The sequence below is a fragment of the Pseudonaja textilis genome, chromosome 4, assembly GCF_049901715.1.
Source record: "Pseudonaja textilis isolate UNSWEBS1 chromosome 4, rPseTex1.2, whole genome shotgun sequence".
Classification (NCBI taxonomy): Eukaryota; Metazoa; Chordata; class Lepidosauria; order Squamata; family Elapidae; genus Pseudonaja; species Pseudonaja textilis.
In genome coordinates, this window is record NC_141993.1 from 9,881,050 (window position 1) to 9,903,022 (window position 21,973).

General features: G+C 46.6%; 1 protein-coding gene across 2 annotated transcripts in view; it reads right to left on the reverse strand.

Annotated features, from left to right (window-relative positions):
• The window catches only part of VCL (vinculin), a 76,603-nt gene extending 60,966 nt beyond the window's left edge, over nucleotides 1-15,637 (reverse strand). The window contains exon 1 of one of the 2 annotated variants that reach the window (XM_087933840.1): nucleotides 15,179-15,637. In XM_087933840.1, coding sequence (XP_087789966.1) covers nucleotides 15,179-15,346 — 168 coding nt within the window. In that variant the 5' untranslated portion in view covers nucleotides 15,347-15,637. The remainder of the gene's footprint in view (nucleotides 1-15,178) is intronic. The other variant, XM_087933841.1, reaches the window with a different exon arrangement.
• Nucleotides 15,638-21,973: the final 6,336 nt, after the last annotated feature.

Genomic DNA, 21,973 nt, shown 5'->3' on the forward strand with positions numbered 1-21,973 from the left:
ACTTAAGTCAGCCTTTGACCAGCAAAGAATGAGCTTTTGACTCTCAAATTTATATTCTGTTTCCTGAAATAGACGGGACATCTGGCTCTGTGGTACCAGAATAGCTGTCTTGAATATATTGTGCTCGACCAAAGGAAAGGCTGAATAGCCCTGTTAACTTTCTACTAACAAGGATGAAAGTGCCATAACAAAACTGCAGACAGCTTTTTACTTTTAAATGAAAAAAAAAAAAAAAACCTTCCAAAACAATCCTGAGAAGAAACACCTATTTAGCTGTTATCCAAACTTTTGAAAAATGCTTGCATTTTTTTACGAATTGTTTGTGGTTATAAAAACTTGAAAGAAAATCATTTTGCGTTTTACAAGATACTCAGAAAATCGTCCCTGAAGAATGCTAAAATCCAATCCTTACTTTTCTTAATTAACAGCTGATATTGCATGAGCTGAGCATGTGATTGATGGGATGGGAGAGAAGGAAGGAAGGAAGGAAGGAAGGAAGGAAGGAAGGAAGGAAGGAAGGAAGGAAGGAAGGAAGGAAGGAAGGAAAAGAGGTCAGGAGGTAGGGAAGGAAGGAAAGAAAGAGGTAGGGAGGAAAGGGAGGGAGGAAGGAAAGTGGTCAGGAGGCAGGAAAGGATGGAAAGAGAGGGAGGGAGGGAAGGAGGGAGGAAGGAAGGAAAGAAAGATGGAGGAGGGAGGGAGGGAGGAGGTCAGGAGGTAGGGAAGGAAGGGAAGGAAGGAGGGAGGGAGGGAGGGAGAAAAGAAGGAAGGAAGGAAGGAAGGAAGGAAGGAAGGAAGGAAGGAAGGAAGGAAGGAAGGAAGGAAGGAAGGAAGGAAGTCAGGAGGCAGGGAAGGAAGGAAAGAAAGAGGGAGGGGAAGGGAAGGGAAGGAGGGAGGGAGGGAGGAAGGAAAGAGGTCAGGGGGTATGGAAGGAAGGAAAGAAGGAGGGAGGGAGGGAAGGGAAGGAGGATAGATTTTAAACAGCACATCTGTTGACAGTGATCAAAAATGATTCTCCTGCAGATCTTTCAAAGTGAATCCTTGGAAGGGATGCTGGGCTCACTCAGCCTCTCCTGCCTTTTGCCAAGACCTGCTATTCAGAAGAACAAAGATTCGTACTGTTTTGTAGAACAGAGCTCCATTGGCTTCGCCTGAGCTGAATAATGGGCCCCATTCTGCGAAGGAGGAGGAAGAGACGCGTAGAGTCACACTCAAAATTTACTGCAGCCCATTCATCAGGACAAGAGAGCAGGATCTGCTCCCAAGAAGAAACCAAGCAGTGGATAAAAAAAGAACAGCTGCAACACAGCTCCAGACACTTAGCTCACACTTCAGATGAAGTCGAGAGAATCCGAAAAGTGGCACAGCGAGCAAGATGAGATGCTGGAAAGGTTTCTCTTTACTTTACTGGAGTAGGAGCAGGTCTGGGGAGCGGCTTACTTTGGAAAGAGCGCATTTCTTCTCCATTTTGGTGCGCCTTTTAGCCAAGACTCCTCCCGAAACATTGCAAGGCTAGCCGCGGTAGCCCAAAGTGGCAAAAAGTCAAGAGGAGACTGGCAGCGCCCTTCCAGCCTGGCATGGCCTTTGAAGAAGGTCACAAAAAGGTGCTCTCAGATTCCGAGGGACTGAAAGAAACATTAAAGGCAGGCCCAAGGAAAAAGAAAGGGGTGTCAAACTCAATTTCATTGAGGGCCACATCGGGGCTGTGGTTGACCTTGCGGGGTGGGGGGGAGCACGGCCGACTGGGTGGATGAGGCCAATTAGGTGCACATGACCAACTGGGTGGGCATAGCCAGCTTGATGCCACCCCCCAAACTGCTGGCATGTTTCCTCTTTGCAGTGAGTAGACCGGGCCAAATCCACGTTGGCCGGCCCCTTACATCTTCCACATCGCAGGCCAGATCTGAAATTGCAGGCTGGATGTGACATCGCAGGACAGATCTGACATCACAGGTTGGATCTGACATCGTGGGCCAGACCTGATATCGCAGGCTGGATCTGACATCGCGGGCCAGATCTCACATCGCGGGCCGGATCTCACATCGCGGGCCAGATCTAACATCACGGGCTGGATCTCACATCGCAGGCCAGCTCTCACATCATGAGCCATATCCAGCCCCCAGGCCTTGTGTTTACATGTTCTCCTAATCACAGAGACCACCAAGATGTCTGAGCAGCTCCAGCAAGACCACCACCCTTCCTCTCCAAAAGGAGCAAGTGACTGTTTTGGCAAGGATCGCTTCATCAGACCATCAAGATTGTCCAGATCAACTATAGGAGATGATTAGATTTTAGCTTCATTGAGATGAACCGATACATATATTAACCAAACCTTGCAAAGACAAAAGGGGTGACTTGGGAGTAAGGCTGGGAGGTGATTGGCCCTCCCATAAGACATAAAGGAGGAGCAAAGGGACAGGAGCCCTTTGCAGGAAGCAACTTTGTTCGTACTGGTCGGTTTGAAACCTGAAGCGCCGTGTTGAATTTGTGCTCCGTTTGGCCTTAACTAATTGGCAATTTAGTCCTTGTGGCAGCATTTTAAGAAAGATAAAGGTGCGTGCTTATCAGACTTATCCCGAAGGACTTTGGCAGACTTCTGTGGGACTATTCACGTACTGTATGAGACTCATTATGGGGTTGTACATGACTATAATTCACAGCCACTGAAATAAAACAAAAGGTTTTTGGGACTAACGTGTGTTTGTTAATGTCTCAGGAAGCCTTGGTCAGGACAGAAGTTAGCATGAGTCTCTTCCTCGTTCCGTCTCCTTTCCTGGGGGATTAAGGAATGTTTCCGCCCTTTTGGTTTTTGTAACGTCTTCTGCATATTGCCCTGAAGCCTGTATGTGTTTTAGGAATATAAGAGCCAAGTTTGTTCTCCCTGTCTCTGGATTGTTCCTCTTTGCATTCAGTGGCATTTTTCAGGTGCTTGCAAATCAGGGGTGTCAAACTGGCCACCCATGAGCTGGATGCAGGGCTGGGCTGCTGGGGGTTTGCAGGGGTTTGGGAGAGCCCCCTAGCTAGGTTTCTGTGCAGTTCAGACAACCCCCAAATCCCACTCCTGGATGCCTCACCCCTCCCAGGAGTCCCCACGCGGCCTGTTTTGGATGCAGGTAAGTGCAAGGGATGTGCAGAGGCTCAGGGAGGGCAAAAAAAACCTCCTGGAAGTTTGGGAAGGCTGGAAATGGGCCCGTTTCTGGCTTCCAGGGAGCCTCCGGAGCCCAGGGAGGCTCTTTTCACCCTCCCGAAGGCTCGAAGAAAGCCTCTGGAGCCCGGGGAGGGTGAAACACACACCCCCGCCGTGGTGCAGGAGGCCAACTAAGCCACGCCCGCCCAGCAACTGGGCAGAGATCCCATTGCTAAAAATTTTGAAGCCCATCCCTGGCCGGATGCATCGCACGCAGGCCACGCCCACCCTGGCTCCGCAAAGGCAAAAAGTGTCGCAATATGTCATTTCCCACGATTGAGTTTGACACCTGTGCTTGCAACCCTTGGCAGCCTTCTCCCCTGGGAATGTATCCTATTTCAAGTTGAAGCACTGAAAGCTGACACCCCCGTCCTTATTTCCGTCAATGAGGCATGCATTTTTTTTTTTAAAGCTTCTTGGAACAATAACTTTCTTTTTTTTTTTTGGTTTAGAGATGTGCATTATTAAAAATAAGTGTATTTTATAGGAGGTAGAAGAGCCTTCACTAAGCAAAAGTTGTTGTCAGAGAGATTCTGCATTTATTTACTCAGAAGGAAGTCCCGCTGAATGGAGAGAAAAAAGCGTTTACTTCCAGAGACGATTGTTTCCATTCATAAAACATGCAACGAAGAGGCAAAGCTTGCCATTCCGGAATAGAGGGCCATTAATACAGCAGATTTTCCTGCCCCCTCATTGTCAACAACAATTTTCACTTCTGTAATTTATAAACGTATGTATATAAGGCTTGAAAGTTTGAATTTGAGGGGTAAACTAACCCAGGAAGAAGGGATTTCTTATTGTGCATGCAGCAACTGGGATGCTAATCCTGCAAGACGTTGGAAGACCTCAGAATCTCCAAAATGCTACAAAGTGAGGCCAAGCTAAAAGCAACAGACATTTCTGCTCCCTCTAAGATGGGTGTTGCCTTCACTTCACAAACAACAATTTGGCGTGGTCTTCCAAAGGCCAGTCCTGCCATTAAGCAAAGCAAAACTGCTACTTCAGAGTTTTTCAGTATGAAAAGCTATAAGGCGTTCCTTTCAATGAAATTATCTGTATGAGGATAATGAAGATAACTCAATAAAAGAATCACCTATTCCAGAAAAGAGAAAACAAGTTATCGGTCATTTCCATCATTCTGAAGAGAAGGACAGCTGCTCTAGAAAGGCCTATAAAAGATGGGTGCAATTTTAAATCAGCTCTTAGAAATAATCATCTGTGAAGGCTAGTTAGAAAACTAGAGATTACTCATTTGGCAATTGTAGTGACACACAAGATTCTGCCCCTAAAATTATACAGTATGCTTAAGGAATTTCACATGAGTCATCAGCAAAGATCCATCTCTTGGATCTGGCGACATGGCCAATTCACACAAACTTTCCAGACATCACTTAACAATTAATCCAAATGTTGTGAATTCTCCAAACTGGAAGTTTTTAAGAAGAGAATGTACCACCATTTCTCTGAAATGGCATAGGGCAGGGGGCTGGCTAGAAGACCTCAAAGGTCCCTTCCAACTCTGTTAATCTATTCCAGGGGGTCTTCAAACTTGACAGCTTTAAGATTTGTGGACTTCAACTCCCAGAAGGCCTCCTCCAGTCATGTTAGCTCCAGGAATTCTGGGAGCTAGAAGTCCACAAGTCTTAAAGCTGTCAAGTTTGAAGAGCCTTGGACTATTTCGATTCTATCTCAAAAATCATGTCAATGGAAGAACTTTGCCCCAGAAGGCAACTATCTAGAAGTAACTCCAAAAACAGATGCTCCACTGAGTCCTTGCCACAGCTGCTTCTGAATTATTAACCACAAACACCACAAACTGCCTTTTCAACCAGCATGTTAACAGTTTCCCTTACTGGGCTAATTTCAAATCAGTGAAATCATTTCTATCTTATTTCCTGACTTGAAGTCATGTCCTCACCAGATTATGAAGGGTGGGGTGGGGGAGGAGAGTATATAAATATATAATTAATGTACATCAGTGGTCCCCAAGCTTTTTTGTACCACGGACCGGTACAATCCACGGACTGGTACCGGCATCAGCACGCACGACCAAGGCAAGGCGAGCTGAGCGACCAGCCAGCTGTCCCCCGCTTCTCCCTGCCACCTTCAACTCCTCCTTTGTACCTTCTCGTGGTCGATGGGCTTTTCAGGCTCTTTCTTAATCTCCTGAGTAACACGAGACTCCACCGCCATCGGGACGGCTCTTCGTTCGAAGCCGCCCCCCCCCCTTCGACGAAACTAAGGCGCGAGGATTCCTTCAGCACCCAAACGCCGCTTTCCATCCAACCGACGACCGACAAGCTCACCCGGAAGCACTTTCTCAAGCGCCGTTGAAACAAGATGGCGGCGCCCAAGCACAGTAGGCGGCCCGGTACAAAATGATCCACAGACCGGTACCGGTCTGGGGCCCGGTGGTTGGGGACCTCTGATGTACATTACTTATGTACACATATATGACGTATGTATGTAAGTGCATAAATAACGTGAAGGGGAGAAGTATAGAAAAATAATGCTTTCTATCACAGTATCGAGGTCACACTTGGGGGGGGCTGTGTCCAGTTCTAAACACTCCAATGCAAAAGGGATACTGAGGCCCTAGAAAGAATATAGAAAAGAGCAAATAAGGTGCTAAACGAATCTAGAGGCTACTAAATTCATGCAACATTTTTCTTAACTTCTCTGCATTCCTGCTCCTGAAGTATTTCTGCATAGGAAAAGACCCAAACTAATTCCTCCTGTGAAGAAATGGTCATATCTGCTATTTACTCTGCCCTCTTTTATCTGAAAATGCGATGAGGGAATCAGCACAGGAAGGTTTCTAAGCGTTTACACAAATTTCAAATGGCATTTCAAAAGCCCTTAGGCAACATCCTGGTAAAGTTGTCACCCCCTCAGTTTGAAGACAGAGGCAACGAAAAAGAAATTGAAGGAAACTGGCTCATTCAGTGCCTTTTAATCTCTATTAGAGTGTAATTTAACCCCACAAAGATTCAAAATATGTGAGCTCACAATTAGACTAGTTTGAGACTAAATCCAAGGTCCCTTCCAGCTCATTCATTCTATTCTAGGAAGTTTTAAGAGCAGTTATATGCAAGTTTACCATCATCCTGGAAACTTGCAAAAAAACAAAACAAAACTGAAGAGCCACCCTGGTGAAGCCTTTATAAACATCCTCTTTTGTTCTGCGGTGGATTGAACCCAATTTAAGGTCAAGCTTGCTATCTGAGACCAGACTGAACTATGCACCCTGACTAAAGTACTGACAGCCAACGGCTTCCACAAAAGCAAAATCACCGGCTTGATCACCACCAAGGCAGCGAGCGCCTCGCCCGCAGCTCGCTTTCCCGGCTCTGCCCAGCCCCGGCACGGCCCTGGCGGGATGAGCAGAGGGCCCGGCGGGGAGGCGCTCGCTGCCTTGGTGAGAGCTCTGCCGCCGGGCAGGAGGGCCCCCCTGTCAGCTGCGCTGGGCACCCCAGGCGGAGCTCTTCGCGCTCTGCCTGGTGCCAGGCAGGGATGGCGGCTGGGCACTTCTCCCGAGGTGGGCCGATCCTGCGCTGCAGCCCCGGGAGATTTGCCTCCCCACATGGGGTTGGGCTGCCCTCTTGGGCAGGGGAGGCTTTGTTGTAGTAGGCTGTCGTTTTTAAAATAATTTGCTTTACTTTCGAAGGCAAAGGCAAGGCGGCAACAGGAGCGCCTGAAGCCAAGTGTCTCCTCAGGGCTCCAGTTGCAGGGAGGAGCCCTGACTGGCCACACGTGGCTGCACCAAACGCCGCGGCGTTGCTCTAACGCCGCGGCAGCAGGGGAGAAGGGAAAGCAACGGTGGCGGAAGGTCTCCTGAACATCCAAGCTGCCGCCGCCCACCCACCCGAGGATGCAAGGGGGGGGAATTAAGCCACCCCCCAAAAGACGGCCTAGCCATTTTTTCAGGGGTCAAAAAAAAAAAAAAAGGCCTGGCCTTATTTTGTGAGAAACACGGTATATACAGGAATCCATGGCAGGGGAAGGTCATAATTGTTAATGAAAAAACTGGATGCCCTCCATGACATCATCTCTCAGCCAGATGATTAAGAAGGCCAAGTAAGGACCATAATTGTCTCCATCTTGGTCCCTGCCTATTAGATGGGTCAACCAGTTGAGGGGAAACTTCGTGTTTCTCCACAGATGTAAGATCTCGGCAACCAAGCCAAGACTGTCCTGTATTTTGGCAGTAACAAAGCCAATTGCTCCAGAAGACTTGTCAAACTCAATTTCATGGAGGGCCACATCCACATTGTGTTTGACCTGGGGCAGGGCAGGGGGACAAATCTATTGTACAAGCAACAACCAACATTAGATTAGATGGCCAACAGCTATAGAAGCTGGCTCTCCCTCTTCCATCCAGGCACAGAGTCCTCATTCAGATCATAGATCTGATACCCCAACTGCTAGAGCAGGGGCCTTCAAACTTGGCACGTTTAAGACTTGTGGACTTCAACTCCCAGAATTCCTCCTCCAGCCATGTTACCTCAGGAATTCTGGGAGTTGAAGTCTACAAGTCTTAAAACATGCCAAGTTTGAAGGCCCTTGTGCTAGACTAAAAAACCCCATATCTTGTTACAGCTATTTCTCAGAAATTAAAAGCCTTCTACCCGGATTGGTTTTGCAGTTTAAAATTATCGACTATGGGGGGAAAGCTACAGAATTTTTGAGAAATTAGCACTGATCTTTTTTTGCCCAATAATTCCATAGTGAAAGCCGGTTTGATAAATATTGGTTAAGGAACTAAAAGCTAGAAACCAGGATTGCCCTGCATTAGCCCAAAGCTGGCTGGGTGATGTTGGGCCAGTCACCCACTCTCAGCAAATCACTACCAAAATCTTGCCAAGGAAACCATGCAGTCACCAGGAGCCAATCATGACTCAAAGGCAGACGCTGCCAAAAAAAAAAAACATGGTGAAAAATCAACGTCCAACTAGAAATTAAGATCCATAGCAGCAGCCATAAACAGGGTAACCAGCCCCTTGCGGGAGAAAATTCCAGTTCATTCAATCAGGATTCATATTACATCAACAATGTGCAAAGGATGAAAATCCCAAACCTTTGGGTGTCTCTCAAGCTCTATTTTTATAGGGTTTAATTTAAACAAAATAAAGAAATGAAAATGCGTTAAAAAGGAAAATATCAGCTTCGTGAAAAAAGAAGAAAATCTTAAGATAAAACAGTGTTTACATCAATACAAAGAAATGTAAATCATAAAATTAACTGGACTTTATCGATTCATCCATTTTATGTATGTAACAATTAAAGTAATAAGGCCATGCATACCTGAAAACAAAACAGTAAATTAAAACTAGTCAAAAGGACTGGAAAAAGTATTTAAATGCAAGGTTATCACTATGTATCAGGATAAAAGAAGTAATGTAACAAAACATGTTTTACAGTTTCAACAGTTCTGCCAAACGTCAATGCATATTTGCAACAAAATCTCCGGCCATAGTAGCAATATTAGAAAGTAAGGAATAGAACCAAAATAAAACTTTTAAAAAATGAAAACTTAGAAATACAAGACTGGCTGAAACCCAGAGCTTCATTTATCTTCCGGCATGTCTGTGGGAACCAGCCACATCAAATCACGGGAGCCATTTTGTGAGAGTTTCGATAATAAGCTCCCAAATATACCCTGAGATTGAAGACAATTTATTTCATAAACCTAGGGAAAACACGACAGGGATAGCATAATTGACAAAACTGCTATGATGCAGCGACAGAAACCATAACTAGCCTTGAGACGCAACTAATATAAAAGCAGATTAAGGCAATACAAAGGCACAGACAAGGAAATTATTAGAATTTTGTCAACAGACAAATTCATAGCCTTGGGTCAATTAAAATCTTTGTTTGACTTTTCCAACAACAACAACAAAAAAAAGAGTGGGAAACTCCCTTATAATTTATTTTTAACCTCCAGATATTGCCAGTTCACTCCCTCTACAAGAGCTATCCTAAAATGGACACTGTTTAAAAATATCTGCAGCTGGACTGAGCTGAAGGTTGTTGGGGTTTCATAAAGTGGCGATGCTTTTGATGAACATCTTTAACCGAATTCCTGTGGAGAACACAAAACCCTTGTCAGATAAAGCTGGCTAAACAGAGGAGGGTTAGAAGGCCACAAATGCCACGCTGGGACAAACTAAGACCAAATGAAAAAAAAAAAAAACTGACTGAGAAAAACCCAGAGTTCAGCTCAGGGGTCGGCAAACTCCAGATCAAGAGCTATGAGCAGCTTTCTAATTGTGACGACCAAAAATGGACCCGCGAGGTCTGCCATTTTGAGACAGAGAAGAAGCCCTAAAACTGGCACGGTGCATTTCAGAAAGAGCTTCCCCCACCCCTTCCAAAATCCCCTTTGATGGTTCATAAGGAATCTGGTCAGGCTGTGGCTCTTGAAATGTGTGAATGGAGAATGCTGGGCCACAGATCCCGATTGATCTCTGATATACGTTCCCGATAGCAAAGAAGAAGGGTGTCAGCTTTGGAAGCCATATCGAGACCATTTCCTGGAAGGAATAATGGACCCTTTCGAGGTGTGGACTGATGATAAAAAGCCTAGAGCTGTGATGGCGAACCTATGGCACACCTGCCACAAGTGGCACGCAGGGACATTTGTGCTGGTACGCGAGCCGCAGGCAAACTTACCTCACTGCACATGTGCGTGCCTCACAGCTGATTTTTCGACTGGTTTCAGGCCTTTTTCGGCCTCCCAGAGGCTTGGAAAAAGCCTCTGCAAGGCTTTTCAGGATGAATGGGTTCATTTTGTCATTTGCTGTAATACCAGAAGTGATGAAACGGGCCTATAATTTGGCCTGAAAAGCCTTGCAGAGGCTTTTTCCAAGCCTCTGGGAGGCCAAAAAAGGCCTCAAACCAGCAGAAAGATCAGCTGTGAGGCGCAGTGCAGGTAAGGGGGGGGGGGAGATTGTGCACGTATGCAGGGGGAGCATTGCATTCTGGGTGCTGGCACGCGAGTGTGTGCGCGCTAATGCATGTACAATTTTTGGCGCAGGAGCCCAAAAAGGTTAGTCACCACTGACCTAGAGGCTCTGAAAACCCCTTGGAAGGCTCTGTTACTCCTTCCAGAAGAGATATTTGGACATGCAGGGAGTCCTCAACTTGGAAATTACAACAACAGCACTTTGGGAAAAGAAGCAACTAGTTGTTTTTCACACTTACGACTGTAGCAGCATCCCCAATGTCGCAGGATTGAAATTTGGCTGTTTAGCAACTGGCACGCATTTGTGACAGTTGCCATGTCCCGGGGAACATGTGGTCCCTTTTGGGGAACCTCCTGGCAAGTAATGGGGAAGCCATGTGTTGCCAACTTAATAAACTGCAGGGATTTGCTTAACAAGGGTGGCAAGGAAGGTGCATAAAAAATGGAGCAAAACTCACTGAAAACAAGCTATCTTGCTCCACAAGGGAAATACTGTGGGCTCAATACTGAGGAGTACCTGAGCTCTCTGTTTCTCGAGCCATTTCCATCTGCTCGAGGAGGAGGAGGAAGGGCTGGATCTAAGAGAGGAAACTCAGGTCAAGAGCAACAACTCGGGAACATATAGAATTCTTTATTGGCCAAGTGTGATTGGACACACAAGGAATTCGTCTTGGTGCAAATGCTCTCAGTGTGCATAAAAGGAAAGATACATTCATCAAGAGTCATCAGGTACAACACTTAATAAGAGTCATAGGGTGCAATAAGCAATCAAATCATACTAGGAAACAGTCAATATAGTTCATAAGGATACAAGCGGCAAAGTTACAGTCATACAGTCACAAGTGGGAGGAGACGGGCAATAAGGAGTGGTGAGAAGATTAACAGTAATAGTAGTGTACGCTTCATAAATAGTTGAACAGTGTTGAGGGGATTATTTGTTTAGCAGAGTGATGGCATTCAGGAAAAAACTTGTGTCTAGTTGTTCTGATGTGCAGTGCTCTTTGGCATCATTTTGAGGGCAGGAGTTGAAACACTTTATGTCTGGGATGTGAGGGGTCTGTAGACAGCCCTCTTTTTGACTCATGCAGTATACGGGTCCTCGATTGAAGGTAGGTTGGTAGTAATTGGGCTTTTTTTTTTTTTTTTGCAGTCCTATCAGATTTCACAAGCATCAGAGAACAAATCACCGATACAAACTCAAGGTAAACCGCTCCAAACTTGATTGCAGAAAATACTTCAGCCTGGAATGCCCTACCTGACTCCGTGGTTACAACCTCGACCCCTCCCAGCTTCAACCTCATACTGTCTCCCGTGGACCTCACCCCATTCCTAAGAGGTCCTTAAAGGGGGCGTGCATAAGCGCACCAGCGTGCATAAGCGCACCAGCGTGCCTACCCTCCCCGTCTTACTGTCCCTATTTATCTCCATTTACTCCCTTTGTGTATGTTCATACTTGCTATCTTGTACAAGTTTGTTGACAAATAAAATAAATTTTTTAAAAATCCTGCCGAGCTCCACAGGGCAGCTTGTTTTCATTTGCAAGCAGCAGTCAAGAAGTGGGGTGCAAGGAGAGAGGGGTTAAATGGGGGACCACGCAGGAAGAGAGACACTTTCAGTCACCCATTCCCCTTGCGGAGTGAAAAGGATTCAGCCCAGGAAACCTTGTTGCACTGCTGCGCCCTTCATTTGTAACTTTTCCTGCCTATTGTGACATGACATTAATTACATCATCTGGCCCTGGGCTGTTTCTGGATTTTTTCAGTAGGCCACAGAGTATAATTCAGAAGCTGGGGAGGAAAAAAAAAGCTGTTTTGTTTTTTTAAAAAAATCTGAATTTCTTTCTTTAAAGGAGCGATAATAAATCAGAGAGGGAGAAAACCCTTTGAAGAAATGGCTGAAATGGAAATTAGGAAAGCAGACAAATATATAATGCAGGAGTCAAAAAGACTCCTTTGAGGCGGTGGAGAAAAAAACGCTAGAAAGAGGGAAATTAACCCTAGAAGTTGTTTTTAATAAGCAGGTCATTAACATAAGTGGGTTTGCAGGAAGTTGGGAGGAAGGCAGGAATGGTAAAGGAAAAACGGAAGTTGGGGAAAGCTAACACAGGATCGGACTGAGTTTTTGGATCAGTAGGAATTCTCAGCCCAAGTTTCGGATGCTGAAAAAAATTTTTTTGCACAAGAAGGTTTTTTTCCTGCTTGGTCCCCCAACAGGCAGACTAGAACAGGAAATCCACTTCGCAGGAAAGTTAGGATTACTTTTACTGAAATTGGCTGTAAAAAACAAGAATCTTGCTTATCTGGTTGTCGCAAACCTTCTTATATATCTAGCGCAGAGGTCTCCAAACTTGGCAACTTTAAAGTTTTCTGGACTTCAATTCCCAGAATTCCTCAGCCAGCATTAGCTTGCTCACTTGTAAATCCGTTCCTCTGCAATCTCTCTCCGCTTTAGGAGGTTAAGAGAAAAAAAAAGAAACAGACGCGGCTGTCTGGGGAATTCTGGGAGTTGAAGTCCACACAGGTCTCAAAGCTGCCAAGTTTGGGGACCGTCCTGTTCTAGCGAGTCAAGGTGTCTGCAGGAGCCTGGATTTTAAAAATGCTTTTAGCATTTTTGCCTGTGGATCTCCTCCATCAAGATATGGGGGGGGGGGGTGTCAAACTCACGTCATCATGGCAACATCATACGATGTATGGTGACCTTTCCCTCCAGCCCTTTGCTAAACTTGGTGTGTGGGCCTGGCCAACGCCTGATGCATCCGGGCTGCGAGTTTTGACACTTCTGGTCAAGATCATCTCCCTTATTTTCCACACCAACCTTAGCGACTTTTTAAGAGGCCTGGATCTCAAACTCCCAGAATTCCCCAGTCAGGATGGGGCTCTGCTCTTCGTTCACACAAAGGCCGATGCAAACCATTTCTGTACTGATGAACAAAACATTACTGGCAGGCCCTTGGGATCAGTGAGTTTTCCTGACTTTTCCAACACTACTTTTATCACTCAGTACCACCATTGCGCCTGCATGCCAGGCAGTGTCTCTAAGATCCAGCAAACTGTCCCTGCGGTGTAGGACAGGGCCTTGGCCATCCATAGAGAGGCCAAAAGGCCCAGCCTAGACACTCAGGAAACCTTCCTGCTGTGACAAGAGTAGAGTTAGGGAAGTGAAGGGAACACCCATATTTGCTGGGAGGAGGAGGAAGAGAAATCCAGAAGGAACTTCTTTGAGAAATGAAAAGGCAATAATTCCCTCAACACCATCAAACTCTTTATTAAGCCTGCATTACTAATTACTATTAATCCTCCCATCCTTCCTTTCACCCATCTCCTCCCACTCATGACTGTAACCTTGTTGCTTGTATCCTAATGATTGATATTGACTGTTTCTTCCTATGATTTGATTGCTTATTGAATTGAATTCTTTATTGTCACTGTACGTATATACACAGTATACATACAAGGAAATTCACATAACACCCAGAGACAAGACCCAACACGCACACACACATGACAATCCCCAAACTTCTACCCACCCACCAAAATTCCCCACCTCCTAAAAACACACAAGCACCCACAATCCTGTCCAACAGCTCACGGATGGTGGTCCTTAAGGTCATTGTTAAGTGCAATTATAGCTGTGGGATAAAAATTGTTATTGTACCCTCTGACTATTATTAAGTGTTGTCCTGATGATTCTGGACTCTTGATGAATGTATCTTTTCTTTTTATGTACACTGAGAACATTTGCACCAAGACAAATTCCTTGTGCGTCCAATCACACTTGGCCAATAAAAGAATTATTTCTCTTTCTTTCCTTCTTTCTTTCCTTCCTTCCCTTTCCTGTCTATCTAGGGAGGAGGTGGCTCATGGCCTCTTAAGGGTCAAAGAGTTAAGGCAATGCACCCTGGAAGCAACATATCCCCATATGTGAGCCAGCCTTAAATGTTCTTCCTTGGAAGTAAAACCCACCCATACCGGATCAGGAGGATCTTACAAGCAAAGGAACAGAAATGAATCAGTTGTACTCATTGCTTTAAAAAAAAAAAAAAAGAGGAGGCAGCTCCCTGGGGGAATTTCCTTCCTGGACAGGAGAAAAAGACCCCAGGGGTCTCCAACCTTGGCAACTTTAAGCCTTAGAAGACTTCAATTCCCAGCATTCCCCAGCCAGCTTTGTTTTAAAGTTGCCAAAGTTGGGAGACCACCCCCCTGCCCTAAATCATTGCAAAAAGCAATTGCACAAAGGATTCTGGGAGTTGAAGGCTCCTCCAAGGCTTCAAGTTGCCAAGGTTGGAGAAGGCACCAGTCACCAGAAGGCATTTGATAAGGAGGAAAAGAACAGGCAAAGGAAACTTGTCAGGAAGTTCCACAAAAGCAGCTGCTTCTCTTCTGGGCTGGAGGAAGGGAAAGGAAGGGAGGAAGGAGGTGGCTTTCCCTGAGAACGGCCTGCTCTGCTCTGCTCTGCTCCCCCCGCCTTTCCGACACAAGAAGTTTAGATAGGACTTGGCTTGCAGTTGCAAAGCCGCCTTACAGCAATTGCCTTCTATGAAGGCCCCTAAATCAGGGGTCTCCAACTTTGGCAACTTTAAACCTGGAGGACTTCAACTCTCAGAATTCGGGGAGTTGGGAGTCCTCCAAGTCTTAAAGTGGCCAAGGTTGGAGACCCCCTGCCCTAAATCATTGCAGAAGCAACCCCCAGCTTTGCTAATTGGGGGAATTCAGGGAGTTGGAGTCCTCCAAGTCATAAAGTGGCCAAGGTTGGAGACCCCCTGCCCTAAATCATTGGAGAAGCAACCCCCAACTTTGCTGACTGGGGGGATTCTGGGAGTTGGAATCCTCCAGGCTCAAAGTGGCCAAGGTTGGAGACCCCCATCTCCCTAAACCATTGCAAAAGGGAGCTTCCCCGATTAGGAAGGGTTCCCCCACCGGATCCCCATTCGGGACAGCTCCGGCGAATGACTTGGTGGAGGGGAAGGGGGTCCCCTCCGACTCCGACCCCACCCCCCACCCCCACCCCAGCCCCGCCCCACGGCTCACCCGGACCAGGTTGCTGACGGCGTCTCTCACGGCGGCCACCGGGCCGGTGAGGTCCGGGATGGCCTTGCCGTCCACCTCGCCCTCCTCGTGCATGATGACCAGGTGGGAGATCTGCTGGGCCACGGGCTCCAGGATGCTCTCGATGGTGCGGGTGTGGAAGACCGGCATGGCTGCGAGAGGGAGCGAGCCCTTTGAAGCCAAGAAAACTTCCGACGGCTTGATTCCCCCCACCACCAACCCGCGCCGGCCCCGGGAAAGGGAGCAAAAAAAGCAAAGCGCTTGCTTGAGGGAAGCCCGGCGGACTTTTACGAGGCGGGAGCCGTCGAGGCTCGGGAGCTGCTTGCAGCCGCGCCGGGACCCGCTCAACCTCCTCACACCCCCGCCCAAAAAAAAAAAAAGCGCCCTCGCTTCGCCCGGCTCAGCCTCCCTCTCTCCGCAAACCTTCCGCAGCCCCGGACCCGCGCCACGCCACGCCCCCCCTCCCTCTCGGGCCGCGTCCTCCGCCAATGAGGGACCGCCAGCCCTGCTCTGATTGGAGGGCCCCACCCCCCACACACATTCCGACTCCTCCCCCTCCCTGCTCTTCCACCCGCCCCCCACTGCCCCCCGTCAGCTCGCTGGGCTCTGCTCCGCCACTGGCTGTCCTGGCTCCGTGTGACGTCAGGCATTCTGGAGTCCATATAAGGCCATGATTAAAAGCCGGAGCCTTTCGGGACCGGCGGGCGGGAGAGGATTCCTGTCAGGGAGGACGAGTGGGGTGGGGTGGAGGAGAGAAGGCAGCGTCCCGCCTCGCCTCGCCAAGCCAACTTCGCGTCAGCCCACCCTGCCCCGCGCGCCCATCACCTCTTCCCCGACGGGCGGGCGGGCTTTCCCGCCTGGGTTTTTGCTGGGACTTCTCCACAGGAAAGGGCGCGCGGGGGGGAGGGGGGGTTCGCTCTGTAGTGGATGCTGGAGATGGGCTTGGCGGGAGCTGAGGGGAGGTGGGGGGGGTGTCTTCCTCCTCCCCACCTCGAAGGGCTTTGGCTGCGCTTCCCTTGAGCCCCCGGGGTTTCTGGGAGGGGTCTGGTGCCTTCCGCGCCCCCCCCCATTAATCTCACCAGCCTTTCGTCCGTCCGAGATGGGTCAAATGAGGGCCCAGAGGTGACTATAAAAACACTGAGGGCTGTAAAGCAGGGTCTCCAACCTTGGCCTCTTTAAGACTTGTGGACTTCAACTCCCAGAATTCCTCAGCCAGCTTTGCTGGCTGAGGAATTCTGGGAGTTGAAGTCCACAAGTCTTAAAGTGGCCAAGGTTGGAGACCCCTGCTGTAAAGCACTATAAAGCGGAATATAAGTCTAAGTACTATTGCTTTCGTCCTTTCCTTTTTCTCCCTCCCTTTTCTCTCCTTCCTTCTTTCCTTCCTTCTTTCCCTCCCTTTTCTCCTTCCTTCCTTCCTTCCCTTCCTCCTTCCTTCCTTTCTCCCTCTCATGGCTTAGAGCAGGGGTTAGAGCAGGGGTTAGAATGCAGCATTGCAGGTTGAGAGTCTGCCCACAGCCAGAAGTTCAAATCCCACCACAGGCTCGAGGTTGACTCAGCCTTCCATCCTTCTGAGGTGGGTCAAAGGAGGACCCAGATGGTTGGGGGCAAGAGGCTGGATCTATAAACCGCTTAGAGAGGGCTGTTAAAAGCACTGTGAAGTGGTATATAAGTCTTAAGCGCTATTGCTATTCAGAAATCCTGAGCCAACCCTATTCACAAACAAAAACACCTTCCCCTTCAGGTGACGGGATCAAGGACATCCCATTCACTGAGAAAAGTGGAAACCATACCAGTCCATTAAGGAAGGCGGGCTAGAGGCAAGCGATCAACACGATGTAAAAAGGATGTTGAGACTCTCCAGAAAGAGTGCAGAGAAGAGCAACAATTAGGGGACTGGAGGCTAAAACATATGACGAACAGTTGAAGGAATTGGGTATGTCTAGTGTCTAATGAAAAGGAGGACTAGGGGAGACATGATAACAAGGTTCCAATATCTCAGGGGCTGCCACAAAGAAGAGGGAGTCAAGCTATTCCCCAAAGCACCTGAGGGCAGGACAAGAAGCAATGGATGGAAACTAATGAAGGAGAGAAGCAATTTAGAACTAAGAAGAAATTTCCTGAAAATGAGAACAATTAACCAGTGGAACAACTTGCCTCCAGAAGTTGTACATTTTAAGAAGAGATTGGATAACCATTTATCTGAAATGGTATAGGGTTTCCTGCCTAAACAGAAAGGTCTCTTCCAACTCCTGCTCTGTTCTGTTCTGTTCTATTCCATTCCATTCCATTCCTATTCCTATTCTATTCTATTTTAAAATCAATTACACATGCCTGACAGGATTAGGACCAAGGAAGTGATAACTAAGACCCATCATGAGCCTTTGCAGAAACAAGTAAAACTAATCAAAAAATAAAAGTGCACAAGGCAAAACGCAAAATTACAAAATGCTGGAAACTATAAAAATCCTTGCACTCATTAAGCTAATTTGTCAGCTGTCCCAGCACTGCTTGCTGTGGTTCTGCTCATCAATAAACCAAACGCTTCTTTCCAATCGGCCTCCATTTTATTTCCAGCAACTTTCTCTCCGCTTGGAACTGAACCAGGTGGATTTTCCTTCCAACACTCTCCTTTCCTGCCTGCGCCTCCTTTCCTCTCTTAGCCAAGTGCTTCTTTTGAGGAAGTGGAGCAGAGCCAGCCTCTCTCGATGGTTAGCCGTTTGCCCCTTTGTGGAAACCACAAGCGGTGGGAAGGGAGGGGCGGGAATGTGGCTTCCTCCTCGGCTGCCAAGTTCTGAAGAAACGGCTTGCTTAATAAAAAAAATACTTAATAAAATACTCCGGAAGTTGCAAAGGATCGGGTGGAAGGAGCTGCGGGCTCCAATCAAAGAGGCACCGAAAGCCGGGAGAGTTGCGAGAAGCTGAGCTAAGGGTGGATCCACCCTGACGGCCAAGCCTTGGGAAGGAAAGAGTGTCCCAGAATAAACCAGGGATTGAGTTGAGTGGGGCCTTAAATTGAATTTGCGGGGTCAACAGCCTCTCTGGCGGCTTGCGATGGGAAGCAGCAGGCCGCCTCTGACTGCTATTCCCAGATTCGGATCAACTAAGTCACTTGGGATGTAGTCTAGAGAATGACATATTTTGGGGGATATTAAAAAGGCAGGAAATAATATTTCCCCTAAAGGAGAAATGTGGTGGTGGGGAATCTTAAGGGAGGCAGAAACCAGCCCCAGTTTCCCTGCCCCAAGCAGAAACTGAGGAGGCCAGCTTATAGAAGTGCAGATTTGGTGATCCCTTCAGAAAGGCTGGGTCAGACAGAGACTCCAGATAAGCAACACAATTAGGCAAGCCGTAAGTGACAAGATTAGCTCAGAGAAACACCTAGGATTTGCACATCCCTTTCTGCCTGTAGAGTCAGCCATAGGAATTTGTCAACAGCCGTAATAGAATATTAACGGACATGTTCCTGCACAGGAACAGGAATCTCGAATACAAAGCCCAAAGAAGGTATAAAAACCCACCCACTCTCAACTCCATTTTGTCAGCTGAGGTTGTTTCTGTCACCCAGTCAGAGCTGAAGAAGCTTCTGGGATGAGAAGTTGAAACGTCTTCAAAGGAAAAAAAAACAAGAAAGTCCAGTTGCCTCTTGAAAAAAGGCCTTTGGGTCAATCATGACCTGGATGACCGAGAATCTCCATAGACATCAAGCCAGGGGAAAATATACCCCAAAGAAAATATTAAAAAGCAGGGCCACCATACAGGTTCTGCTTCAGATAGGGTGACCGTATGAGCTGTCACACAAGAACTTTTGAGCCCTCTTTCTTTGACACCCTTCCCTGCTTCTATTGGCCAGCCCCTTTTCTCTCTCCCCATCCCTGAGAGAATTGGTTCTTGGAAGTTGTTAAGGCCGAATCACACTTCCCAGCTACGCTGCCCAAGCTGAGTTTTCCCTGCAGGATCAAGTGGGGAATAATCCCTCTCCTGATATCCAGCAGTAAACTCATTGCAAGATGGTGCTGCCTTTCTGTGATGTATGCACTGACTTGTAATCCTGAATTTTAGAGCAATGAAATGTGTGTGTGTATGTGTGTATGGTATTTAGGTTTCTTCGGGTATTTTCCCACGTCTTAATAGTGCTTTAAAAGTGCTTTAAAAGCACAACTATTAAGACGTGGGAAAATACCCGAAGAAACCTAAATACCATACATATATACATACATATATACATACACACACACACATATATACAGGGGTGGGATTCAAATTTTTTAACAACCGGTTCTGTGGGTGTGGCTTCATTGGTGGGTATGGCTTGGTGGTCATGTGACTGGCTGGGTGTGGCCAACTCAACATCACTCGCATTGAGGCACTCATCTCCTTGCCTGGCCTCTCGTGACTGTGGGGATGCTGCAACAGTCGTAAGTGTGAAAAACGGTCGTAAGTTACTTTTTTCAGTGCCATTGTAACTTTGAATGGTCACTCCACACAAGCAAAGTACCAGCAAAGGAGGGGAAAAAAACTCCAGAGAAGTTCCTGAGACAGGAAGTCTAGTCCTGCCAAGAATGTAATAAGGATTAACGGAGAGGCAGTTTCTTTAAGCAACACCAGAATGTTTCCTTCCTGCCTTCCTTACAGGATTAGGCCAGTAATTTCTTCTAACAACCGGTTCTCCGAACTTTTTAGAATGTTAACAACCGGTTCTAGCAAATAGGTGCGAATCTGTGGAATCCCACCTGGTCAATGGATCCGGAGCTGATCGCACACCCCCTTGAGTTCACTGGACTGGATCATCAAAAGAATGGCTAGTGAAACATGTCAGCAAGTCCAAGCTTCACATAAAGGGGAAAACAATATTTTGACACCTTTACTGGTGGCAGCCAAATCCTACAACCAACCAGCTTAATATTTGCATTGCATTTTTTCTTTTCACTGAGTCTTGACCATTGTATCCTTCGTTTTTCTTTTCTTCTGATATCTGAATGATATAAATGCTGTTGATCCAGGGTAGTTCGGTTAACGTGTCCGCAGAATCACAGTTAACTGAAATTACAGTTCTGCCTATGTTATATTGTTTCAGTATTTGAATCAATTCCCTATTTATGCAAGAGATTAATTATGATATGCAAATCAGATAATCCTTGCCTGTTTTGTATTAATCAGTACTGATTACACAACTGTCTAACAATCAGTACCCCATCGCTTGTTATTAGGGTAAAAATAAATGAGGGCTTTTACTCCGGATGAGATGGAAAACAAAATATAAATATAAGAAAAGAACAACTTTTAAACATTTGTTTAAAACAGATGTTTGGAAAAGGCATATGTACCTCACAGTACATTATCAATCGAGGACACAACTTCCTTGCAACATAAAATGATCAACTGTTTCACTGCCTGGTCCTTCTCACCTTCAGAAATAAATATGCAGATGCTGAAAAAAAAAAAGGAAATTATAGTGATAAATACATTCTGAAGATTAACAGCGACGTAATTCATTTTTTAAAAAAATAAATGGACATTTTTTTAAAAAACACATTTTTATTTGACCTTCAACTCTGTCCACCTTTTGTGCAGACATCAATGGGGTTCAATCCCAGACGTGGTATTACAGAACAATAACAGAATAACAGAGTTGGAAGGGACCTCGGAGGTCTTCTAGTCCAACCCTGCTCAAGCAGGAGATCCTATATCAATTCAGACAAATGCCTGTCCAATCTCCTCTTGAAAACCTCCAATGATGGAGCGTCCAAACTTCTGGTGGCAAGCAGTTCCACTGGCTAATTGTTCTCACTGTCGGGAAATTCCTCCTCATATCGAAAAACCTCATAGTATCATATCCATTTGTAGTTAGCAAAAAACCCAACCATGATCAGGAAGGCATTTTCCCCAGTAAATTTGAGCTTTGGTTCCAACTGTAACCCAGTCTTTCTCCTTGCTTGCTTGCTTATGTTTTGATGTAACTAACCTTTAGCTTCATAGCCCTAGCACGTTTTTTCCAAACACACACACACACACACACACACACACACACACACACACACCTCCCTCTCTGTAGACAGGATAAAACCCCTAGACAGGAGCATCCTGCAGCTACAGTCCCTCCACCTAGTTCAGCACCCTCGTCATCAATCCATGCAAATATTACAGGGATCTTAAGCTAAGAAAGGAACGTAAGCATATGTGTCCCAAAGGTGCTTTTATTTTTCTTTTCTTTGCTTTTGAAGCCGTTTTGCTTCTCATCCAAGAAGCTTCTTCGACTCTGACTGGATGGTGGGGAATGGAAGGATTTATACTCCTTGCAGACAACTGGTCACTTGCATCCTTTTCTCAGGTTGTTAAGGTCACCCTGGGTCATCGGGGTCACCTGAGTGGTGCAAATTGGCGTGGAGCCTTCTTGGGACAGAGATGTCAAAACTGAACAGCCTTCTCTCAACAGAGATCATCTATCTCCAATCTACAACACAGGTCTTTCCACAGTCCCAAGAAGGCTCCACACCCATTGGCACAACTTAGGTGACCATCCCTGCACCTATTATAAGAAATTTGCAGAGTTTGGGGGCATCTTCCATGCATTTTATGACCTATTTGGGCTTTTACTCGAGAGCCCCATTTATCTTCCCTGAAAAATGGGGATCTGGATCAGCTGAGAGATGGAGAATTGCCGCCCTTTAAGCTGTTTATCGAGGATTGGATGCCCGCAGTTTATATGTTGCTTGGCTATTTAAATCAGACCTGGTTTTATTGAATAAAATAATGGAGACCCGGTTACACACTAGCTGT